The following is a 10,688-nucleotide window of genomic DNA, read 5'->3' as shown; positions in this document are numbered from 1 at the left end:
TCACTCAGAATAGAAGAACTATAGTATAAGTCACGTGATGATAAGAAGGACCGACAAGGGATAAGCGGTCCTGACTTAGGACCAACACAGAGAAAGCAGTCCACACCCAGGGACCGCTCAGAAAGATATCGGTCCTCAGAATAAGGAAACTACCTTAGACTTATATATAGTGTAACCCTAATCCTAGCTTATGGTCAGACCTTCATAGCTCTTCAGCAATCAACTTAGTATTCATCCTCACAGATACTCTCAGCTTACCTTCACTGCGAATATAAGGGTCTAGGACAAGGTCGATGCCATTGGTCTAGCCTACTACTACGAGTACAATAAATCTTCTTGAAGAACAGGAAACAGAACCGTATCCTCCCTATTTCCTGGGCATTCTTATAACCTTGCCATTGACCTTGTCGATATTCCTAGAACCTTCTAGCAAATGCGCCATTGGATTTGGTGGGTCCAATGAGTCGTGGCTGAGGGTCTTGCCGAAGGCCGAACACCGGTCCATAGACCGTGACAGCGAATCACTTATTAAGTCTAAGACTGATCACCTTAGCCTCTGAAGAACTAATCTACTACAGCCTACAAACTACGACCTACGACCACGACCCAGTGTACTGTTAGAACGTATCAATCCCCAGCTTCTGTTAGCAGACCCTACTGTCGGATAGCTGACCGTAACATTATAATACCTTTAATCTAAGCTATAGCCTCACTACCTACTATATAACATATAGTATTATATAAGCTACGTATATAGATATTAGCTTATAATATAGACCACCCTTCTAAATAGTTACTCCTATAATACACCTTTTATTCCTCATGACCTGCGCGCCTGTAACTCGCAAGAGGATCTCAATCGGATCATGCCCGACGTTTTGCTGCGCTTGTCATGTAAAAGACAATCCTAATTTGATCGGCAGATTTATGGTACACTATGGCTGGTAACACCAACAAGTCCATCACCACTCAATATTTTGCGGCCGTTGCAGTTTCAAGTATCTATGGAGACTAGAAGAAAACGACGTAGTCGTTTTGTTGGGGTCTTGGGCCATTAGTACAGACTTCAAGTTTGCAGCCGCGCACTCTGGCCTGACTGAAGAGAGCTTCGGATGGATTCTGGGCATTGATCCTACTAAGTCAAAGCACCCACTTTTCGACCACCCCTGCTTTTCGACCGCCATGAATTGACGCCATCGCAACCACCACCACTTTATTCAATTAATTATCAACTACCTCTTGAAGCCACAATAATGCAACTTTCGGCCTCACTGGGTAATTCAGATGCGCTGGATTCATCTGAATCATTTTCAGCTTCGCCAGCCTCAATCTGGGCTTGCCGTATCTCTTTGATTGTCGCAAACTTCGTATTTGGGTCCAACTGAACAGCCTTCCTCTTCCTGCTAGCAGTGTTGGCAACCTTGGCCTCTAGAAGCTCTATCTTTTGCTGGGCGGTAGCTAGGGCAAAGGACTGCTCTTGGAAGCCTTTTTTTACCTTCCTGAAGAGCTGGCGTTGTGTGGCGATGTTTTGTTCTAGTTGGCTGAATATATGTAGTTGGTCCCCTAGGTCCTTCACCTTCCTTGGCGTAGACCACTTCACAGCAGATGAGGCTGACGCCCAGCCCTCTATACCATGGGCATCCTGGGCTATATGTTTATCTCTGGCAACCTTGTTGAGTGGTGTTGATAGTGTTGTTGTTGATGATGTTGCCTTCTGAACCAGCAGCCCATTCATAAGCGGCTTTGCAATAGCAACAGGCTATAACCCAGTGTATTTCCAGCCACTCTTGATATTGCCTGCAGTCAGCCCAGCTAGGCGAGCCTTTTGATAGCAGGAAATGAAGTTCCTTTTGCCTATAACAGTAGAGTCGATCCACTGACTAAGATATCCCACCTCTTTCCTATATGCTGCCTTGACAGGGCTGAAGACTGACTGGTCAAGTGGCTGGAGGACATAGGAGGTATGTGGAGGCAAGAATAACAGATAGATGTTATTAGTATAGCATAACCACATAAAATCTGTCGTCGTATAGCTCCTATAGCCATCTAGGATAAGGAGTCTAGCTTGGTTAGGGCTAGAGGGCTTGGTTTGGGGGATAAAGACCCTTTCTAACCATTTAACAGCAGTAGCATCAGTAGTCCACCTATTCTCTGTTGATGTGAACTCCCATCCATCATATAGGCCAAGTTCTAGAGGAAACCACTGCTGTTGAACTGTCTTGCCCTTATATATAACCAAGGGATGGATAGCAGCGCCCCCAGCTGATATACACTCAATAATAGATACCCAGGCTTGCGAACCAGGCTGCTTCTTCCTTACTGACTTAGTCGCAGCACTGCCTAGCACTAGCCTATTATCCCCTTTACCCTCAAGGATACCAGTCTCATCCATATTATATCTGTTGGCTGGTTTGATGGCCTGGATGTGAGGTATGGCGAGATATTTGAACCAGTCCCTGATAACCTCAGTAGATGCCCTATTAACACGCCTCGAATCAATAGATCGACTTCTCTGGACCTTGATAGATGGGTTTCTTCTTATAAAGCCATCTACCCACCTCTTGCCAAGAGGTTGGGTGTCCCCCATAGCTTGGAGGATGCGATGGGCGAAGTCCTTCAGTTGTTGATGGGTTGGTGGCAGCCCAAGGTCTGCCTGGGCAGTCACCCAAGTGGCCAGGCTGGCCTCCTGGCCAGCAGAGAGCCTCTGGAGGTCTTGAAATGCTTCTTGCCTTGGTTGGTGGCTTTGGTACGGCTTATAAGCGTTGATCGTGGCACACCCCATCGCTTGGAGGCAGTGCGAGTAGATATACCATTTTTGATGTCGTTAAGCGCCTGGATAACCTCATTTTCGGTATACTGTTTCATTGTATAATAAAAAAGATATTCTGAAAGAATGATGGAAATTGATGAAGGATTGAAAATGTTGTGGTAGTTTGAAAATTGGGTATAGTAGTTAATGGGGTGGCTGGGCGGCATTTTATGGGTGGTCGAAATGCAGGGGTGGTCGAAAAGTGGGTGCTTTGACTTACTTACACACAAGATGAGGAAATGCGGCACTCCACTTGGTGCGAAGACAAGAGTTGTTATAATTCAAGGGCCAAGAAACTTCACGATTGGAATTGGGTCAACAAGTAGAACCATCTATCTTCAATCATCGATGAAGAGAGGCTTATGTGGTCTTTCTCTTCTCGCGCTCTACCTTCAGCCTATTGCAGGCCCAGGATATTTATATAAAGCTCAGTAAATCCTTCTTGGGACGCGCCGGTAGCGACCACTGCCCTCTGGCCTCTCCATAGAGAGGCTCAAGGTGATATGCGTCAACTTGCTTTGGTTTACTGTTGTTCATCTGACCCCCGGACTCCTCATCATCTCCGTTACCCGGCTCAGGGTACTTCTTCAAATGCTCCAACGCCCATATCAGATCTTCGGAAAGGACAGGAGGCACCCGCCCTTTACCTCTGAGCGTCGGCAGGCCCGCCACCCTGTACAGGCCCGTGAGCCACTCGAAGGTCTCGCCTGTCTCCCATGGGATGTCGTGAAACTTTCTGCCCTCCCTTCGGACTGTCTCTTCTCTTTCTCTTTCCCAGCGTTCTTGCTCCTCGAGAGGCGGTAGTGCAACAGAGTTCCTCCCAGAAAAGAGTCTTGCCAGGGCGATGGCTTGGTATTCGAAACTTCTGAATGTGAGAACGCGGGGCATGCCGACAATGCCCAGAGTTTGGAAATCCTGGAAAAACGTGTGCCAGAAGATCTTGACCAGCTTTCCTTTTTTGTAATCGTACAGCGGCCGATTGTAATTTTCCTTGCTGTTCCAGAACGGATACGAAGCCTTATAGCCCGTACAGTAGATAACGTGATCCACATCGTCCAAGTAGGTGTCGTCTTCGAATATGATCCGCCCGTCGTGTTGAAACTCTTTGATGACGGGCTTCCAAGCCTGGCCAGGGGGTGGCTTATCACCATCCCAGCGTGATTTGCTACGACGAGACTGAATCACAGGTTCGGCCGCCGTCCCCACAAGCTCAGCCGTAACATCATGACCCGATGCCGAGTTGCCGATCACAACAATCTTCTTGCCGGCGTATGGTTGCGGTGAGCGGTATGTCTTTGAGTGAACAACGCGGCCTGGGAACTTCTTGATGTACTCCTCTAGACCCTTCACTTGGGGGACCTATGCCGCGTTAGTCTATAGTATCGTTGGATATGAGATTGAACATACGTAGGGAACAGAATAGTGCCCGTTCGCAAAGACGACGGCATCAAAAATCTCCTGCCACCACACGTCGACGTTTCTTGCTGGGTCGAATCTTCGCAACGTTAGTCGCCACTGCTCAGGCCGATCAACGGCATCAATTCTCGTGACATCTTCGACGGTTGCATTGAGCACCAGAATATCATCGGTCTTGTGCTGCGAGAAGTAGTTTTCGATGTATTGTCGTGGGATCCAATGGGGCGCGAAAGGTCCATAGGCGAATCTTGAGTCGGAGAAAGACATTGCGATATCAGGGACGTTGGTTCTTGTCAATATGTCAGCAACGAACAAATAATGACATTTGCCTCGAGCTAGTAAAGACAGAAAGACTCACGTTAGGGAGTGGTAAATAGGAGTCTGCGTGAACCTCTCCTGAGAGGTGCTGTGCGGCTTCACCTGCGGAAGCTCGGCCGGGATGTCCAACGCCGGGTCTAGTTCCGGCGGCAGTAGTCCCGGCTGAAGCGGAGGAAGATCGGCTGGGTTCGGATCGTATATCCTTTGTGTGTCCAGTCAGTCCTTGCACAGATATCAGCGCCAATGAAAGAACAGTACCATGTTCCACCAGCAGATTCTCTTCGCTCGTACACCCGAATCTTCTCAAAATAATCCTCCGCCTTGAAAGCAGCGGCTGTGACAGCACCTGTTCACACCAAATCCGGGTCAGCTCTACCGCAACCGTACTCATGATCATCAAGCCAAGTGCACAGACGATCGTGTCGTGGCATGGCTTTTGCCGTATAGTATTGGGCGTGGCTTACCCGCAGCGCCGGCGCCAATGATGGCCACAGACTTGATTTTCCTTTCGCCGCCCATCTTAATTTCACTCGAGCTTAGACCAAGAAACTGAGATAAAGACGAGTTCTATACTTCAGGAGCTCAGACCTGAGATGTACAATACATGCAAGTGAATTAAATAGAGAAACATTCCCCCGTCAAACACGATATCTCGCCGAGTCGCATCATACGCATTTGTCATCTATCAGATGGTTTGAGGGGGGACTGGGTTGGTCGGGTGCAATTCGCCATCTGTCGCCATCCTCAGATGTGATTTCACCATCGATTGCATCACGTGAGCGCCGGGTATGAGTTTCGGCATGTTCTGCAGACTAGAAGCAGAAGCAAGCTCAAGGTTTCGGATAGTCTCAAAATGGTGCTTTCATAAACGCTTAGCGAAGCTTTGACATATGACACTTTCAACTGAGTTTCCAAGGACTTTGATAAGGGGGATGATGAGCTGGGTTCCGGCGCGATCAAATATCTACGAAGGACGGCATCCGGCGATGAGCGGGGGCGGGGGCGGGGCGCTGAAACTCCCCGAATCGCCGAGGCCTGCCGGAGTCGCTGGACGGTCCGGTCTCAAACTTCACCTAGTGAATCGACGGATGCACTTTCAAGTTTAAAGCCAATTCTACAATGGAACTGTCCTCCACCGTCTATGAGGCTGTGGCATCGAAACACTCATTATCTGATTTCCACCCCGCTTTGAGGTTGACCACTCAACAGTTGATCCGTTGTTCCGGAAATGCAAGCTGCTAGTGTTCACTGATGTCTGACATCTGGGCAATCTCATCCCCCGCTCGCAAATCTCACAATGTCCTTCTTGACCGTGCATCGTACCTGTGCCAGTTGACCACAACGCAGAGCACTGGGCTGGCAACATGACTCAAAAGACCTGGTTCCTGCCTCCAGATTTCAATTTCCTTCCTGACGGAGAGTTGGCTCTAGGGACAGTCATCAAGCATCCCACGAGACCGACGCTCGCATTAGCTTCGCTCGGACAAGGTGGGCAACCCGAGATTGCCCTTCCCGATACCAACATTCTTCACGAATCAGAACACCTTCACTCAAGAGGGTCAAAGCGATCTTTCTCGGCGGAATTATTTGCCAAGTGCGTTGACCTTGCATCAGCGTCGGGGAAAGTCGAGCTTTCTCGCTACAAGGGTCGTTCATTTGATGCCGTCGATCTTGAAGTTCGAAGCTTCAACGTTGGCATAAGCCCGGATTCTCTCAAGGAAATAGTGAGATTGGAGCGGGTAAAGAAACATATCGATGGGGGGATGTTTGGCAGACGACCAGTATACATAATCACGGGGTTACGGGTTGCCAAGGAATCTTTCAGGGTAACTGATGAAATTGGTTCCTCTAATTTGGTGTCAGTGACAGGATCAGGCCCTGTGCCTGCCGGCCCAGTACCAGTAGAGATTGGTGGCGGTCTGTCGTCGGGCGCTGAGAAAAGCAAGACAGATGGCTACGGGACGGCTCCTGGCATAGTTTTTGCATATCGACTACACGTCATTCGAGCCAAAAAGGACGGTGATGTTGAGACTGAGCTTTTCTCGCACCGCACAGCTTTCCTTACAGGTGAAGGTGACGAAGGCGAGGAAGTAGAGGAGATGGAGTGCACCGACGTTACGGCCCACGTGATGAATGACGATCTCGAGTTTGAGCCGGATTTTGAGGAGTATCCACTAGGGGGTGGCGAGGAATCCTTTGTGGTTTTCAAATGACTGCGGACTATGGAGTCATTTGAGTGATAAGCTCGTAGTCTTGTATCTCAGCAACATAACACCTGAATAGTGTAGATCTCATAACCGGACAGACGTACTAAATATCTTTCACCGCGCTGCATCCGCAAAACCCCTTGCATGTAGTGAAATGGCTCAAGCAGTACCGGCCACTTGTCATGACGTTCGGATCAAAAGTGTTGCGAGTAAGTAACCTCAGAAACAAGAACTCACAGATTCTGGTCATCTACCTAGACTACCTTACAACCGAATCATCAGTCAAAACAGCTACTTGGAATTTCATGACGATAGGTCGTCGAAGGGGTCAGACTGTAGTTCTTTTGATGAAGCATCTGTGCTGTATCAATCGTCTTGTTCTCAACTAGCGAAAAGAAAATCGCGATTTCGCAGGATGCAAATCGATCCTCGCTTGTATATCGAAAACTCTAACACTGCCCTAATACTGCAACCTACGATCTACTTCGTGCAGGCAATCAACAATAGCGCGGAACCGCTGGGAATGACTTCCCCCCTCGGCGTTATCCTTCCAGAACGATATCGGGTCCACAAACCACTGTCTACCCGATTTATCCCTAACCATTCTTTTGAAAAGTGATTCCATGCCGTTGGAACTCCACAGTAACTGTAGTTTCCTCTCTGCGTTACGATCAACGCTCCCAGCAACCCCCTTGAGCAGAATACTGACGAATCCGAGCATAGTTGCGCTGATCCCCGCTGCGACAGCTGTCGCAACGGATGATCCTGGTGCACAAATATTGGGGTATAGTTTTTCGATGTGGACGCAGATATTATCAGGTATGTTGTTGCCGTAAATTCCAAACACAATGGGCCCGTCAGATCGGGGTCTGGCGTTAGCCGGGAGGAAGACGCCGTGACAGTCAGTTGCGTAGATGGATAGGACAGACGGGTGGCGAGCCGGGAAGTTTTCGTCCTCTGTAGGAGAATTGCCACAGCTTGCCAAAAAGATCACCTTCCCATTACGTTCTGACTTGACTGCGTCGATAGCCTGGATGATTCCATCGTCATCTTTTGGAAAACCAAACGACATTGAAATTATGTCGGCTTGACAATCTATTCCTGCCCACATGATAGCCTGTATATTTTATCAAAGTCAGCAAAGCCTACTTGCAAACTTCAATGTAGTGACTTGAAAATGGGATGACCTTTTGAACTTCGACTTGGCTCCGACTCAATTCCGTAGAATTGCTTGCCACTCGCGCCACATAGATGTCTGCGGAAGGGGCACACTCCATGACAAGCCTGGCCATAAAGCTGCCATGTCCAAATGTGTCGTTGCCTTTGGACTGGTCCAAAAATTCCTTCACATCTTTGACTCTTTTTCTCCTACCATCCGGATCTGCGAATTCTGGTAATTCGAGATTCAACCCAGTATCAAGTAGTGCAACGCGGATACGAGTTTGTACTCCAGCTTTCCTCCGCTGGCCTTCAACCTCCCTGCTCAATTCATTCAGGGTCTTCAACCACTTTTGGGGGACCACTTCATTTCCGCTATGAAACGTTGCTTTGGGCTCCAGAGGCATATCGGGAACTTTTGTACCATGCGTAGAGACGGCCTTTCGACGGATCAGGGTGATGTCATCAGGATTATGTCTGAATCCCTTTCGAGCAAGCCAGGCCAGAGGCTGAACCACATTTTTATAGAAGGCTTGTCGACGTGCTAGTACACCCCCTTGCTCTTCTTTTCCCGTCAAAGATAGGTGGTTGGACTGCTTAAAAAGCTTCTGGCTCTGGATGCAATGGCTCACAGCATCATCAAAATATGATTTGTACCGAAATCCGGCCCACGATTCGCGACGAAGCTCCGCCAACTTACTGCTGGCGACTTGATGATCTAGATTTAATTGAGAGACAAGTTTGGGACGCTTAAATGAAGGGAAAGACTTTCCAAGCCCGATTTCGAGGAGTAGAATCCCAATGCGAAATACGCGGGGATGTTTGTGATTCAGCATATCGTCGTGTATAACATCTTTCAAGGGATCTTTTGGAAGCCCAGAGGGAAATGCAAGATAAGGCCGCAGGAGTATTTCTTCTGGCAGAGAAACATCTTCGGCCAACGGTGTCCATTGTGGGAGAAACCAAATAGACTCGCTAGTCCATTTCGTGCGCATCAGTTCTGAGTCGTAAAACTGCCAATACGCCCTGGCGATTAAATAGGCCAAGATGACTTTGTCCTTGGGAGTGAGAGAATATTCACGAATGACGTTCAGAAGAGTCTCTCCACGACCAGTCCCTGGTAACTGATTTTGCTCAGTAGGGATTTCGTACTCATGGATTTGGAAGTTTTCTGTGAAGGGGCCATAGCATATGGAAATATAGTTATAAGTTGGCGTCTCTTCATGATCACAGAATCGATTCCATGGGAACTCCTTCGTCAGGAAGTCGGCGTGATCGTCGGGTAGACTTCTGCATCGTCAGTCAAATGCACAACGTGTATCCCAATAGCGTGATTGCTGACATTGTTAGACGGAAGCCTTGCCAGTATATCATACTTGTAGCGGAAAGCAGAAAGGTCATTGAGCTGGCTTTTTGGACTTCCTCGCTCAAACATAATCTCGCCGGATGCCAAAGGGTTTCGCCTTCGACGTAATCTGTATACGGATGGGTACTGGGGTCGCACTGGGCGTGGTCCTGGATCTTCTCAAAAAGGTCGTCCGTAAATTCTATCAGAGGCCCATCTAAATCAGTGTTTCTCGCATTTTCTGGGAGCCGATTTGTGTCGTCAATGCCATGCTGACTCAGTCTATTGTAGAGCTCGAGACATCTAGCGTTCGCGTCATCAACCAGCTGGCGGTCCTCGTGTCGACAGAGGCAGCTGATTATCAGACTCTTGTTTGGTTGTCTCATTTCATCTGTCAATTGCGCTGAGAAGATGTCATGAATTTGGCGCAAGTTGCAGGTAGAACGCAGCCTTCGAGACCGTTCTTTAGGCCTCTGCGCACAGTTGAATGTATTTAGCATCATCACACAAATACATGGAGCTTGAAGGTAAAACATACAAGACATATTTCAGCTAGGTCTCTGAGAATTGATTGGCTTAGTGCTTGAATGCTGGGCTCGACCCCGTATGGTCGAAGTGATTTAAGAGCTGGCCCGATCACCGCTAGTCGGGTGGCAATCTCGCCTGCAACGCGGCGAGGAGCTAAGGGAATCGACTTGGAGCGATCGGTGCATATTTGAATAATGACTCCGAAGATTCTTGTGGCCCAGGAGGCTAGAACAAGGAATGCGTACTCCTCCGACGACATGACGGGAGTGGGTGATAAGGAGAGAACAAAAGTTGGCAGCCTGATCGCCTGAACAGCCAGCCTCTCCTGAGATGATGACGGCGCGTACTTATCAGCCGCAGAAGTACCCCGCATCATGTACCAATGACAGTTGGGCGATGTTCAGGAAACATGATGCGATTGGATCCAAGACACCCTACCTCACATAAAAGAACTGGTGTGTATCTCAAGGGCGACCTTTGGCGTAGGCAGTCTTCTTTCTCGCCCTCCAAATTAATATGGCACACCCCGATCAAGGCTGGTCACTAGCGAAATAGCATTGCATCGCTTAATTGAGCTGCCTGGACGCGTAGGTGCTTCAAACACAAGTGTGTACAGGCAACGCCGCAACATAGCTACGATGAACACCTCATTCCCCTCATCCGTTGCAGGTCTTGCAACGGCCTGCACTGGCAAGTTCGACGAACTTCTGAGCCTGAAAGACTCGGACCTCTATATTCATCTTCAGAATAGGGCGGCGGACTTCCACCTGTGGGTGGATGGAGTTGGCGCTATCGCAAAACCAGGAGCATCATTGGACTCGAGATTCCGCGATCGACCCAACGACTTGATCCTCATCAAAGGGATACTGGTGATGTTAATCGACTTTCTGAGCGAGATAACAAATGA

The 10,688-nt window shown here is 48.6% G+C and overlaps 4 protein-coding genes across 4 annotated transcripts; all 4 read right to left on the bottom strand.

Moving 5' to 3' along the window:
- Positions 1 to 1,228: 1,228 nt before the first annotated feature.
- Positions 1,229 to 1,735, bottom strand: CGCA056_v005342 (uncharacterized protein; the record flags this gene model as incomplete). Its single annotated transcript, XM_037320595.1, has 1 exon — positions 1,229 to 1,735. The coding sequence occupies one exon, from the start codon at positions 1,733 to 1,735 to the stop codon at positions 1,229 to 1,231; it is 507 nt and encodes a 168-aa protein (XP_037182336.1).
- A 24-nt stretch (positions 1,736 to 1,759) lies between these two features.
- On the bottom strand, positions 1,760 to 2,392 carry POGK (Pogo transposable element with KRAB domain; the record flags this gene model as incomplete). The annotated part of the gene is made up of 1 exon (XM_037320594.1): positions 1,760 to 2,392. One exon carries the CDS (start codon positions 2,390 to 2,392, stop codon positions 1,760 to 1,762), a length of 633 nt encoding a protein of 210 aa, XP_037182337.1.
- A 1-nt stretch (position 2,393) lies between these two features.
- On the bottom strand, positions 2,394 to 2,782 carry CGCA056_v005340 (uncharacterized protein; the record flags this gene model as incomplete). The annotated part of the gene is made up of 2 exons (XM_037320593.1): positions 2,394 to 2,456; positions 2,519 to 2,782. The coding sequence occupies 2 exons, from the start codon at positions 2,780 to 2,782 to the stop codon at positions 2,394 to 2,396; spliced, it is 327 nt and encodes a 108-aa protein (XP_037182338.1).
- Positions 2,783 to 3,226: 444 nt separating this feature from the next.
- On the bottom strand, positions 3,227 to 5,062 carry fmo1-4 (Thiol-specific monooxygenase; the record flags this gene model as incomplete). The annotated part of the gene is made up of 5 exons (XM_037320592.1): positions 3,227 to 4,168; positions 4,217 to 4,514; positions 4,584 to 4,745; positions 4,802 to 4,889; positions 5,008 to 5,062. The coding sequence occupies 5 exons, from the start codon at positions 5,060 to 5,062 to the stop codon at positions 3,227 to 3,229; spliced, it is 1,545 nt and encodes a 514-aa protein (XP_037181797.1).
- Positions 5,063 to 10,688: the final 5,626 nt, after the last annotated feature.

Source organism: Colletotrichum aenigma, assembly GCF_013390185.1.
Source record: "Colletotrichum aenigma strain Cg56 chromosome Unknown KSG_Cg56_contig03, whole genome shotgun sequence".
NCBI lineage: Eukaryota > Fungi > Ascomycota > Sordariomycetes > Glomerellales > Glomerellaceae > Colletotrichum > Colletotrichum aenigma.
The sequence above is the reverse complement of the archived record's forward strand: the minus strand, read 5'-3'. Positions and strand labels throughout refer to the sequence as shown.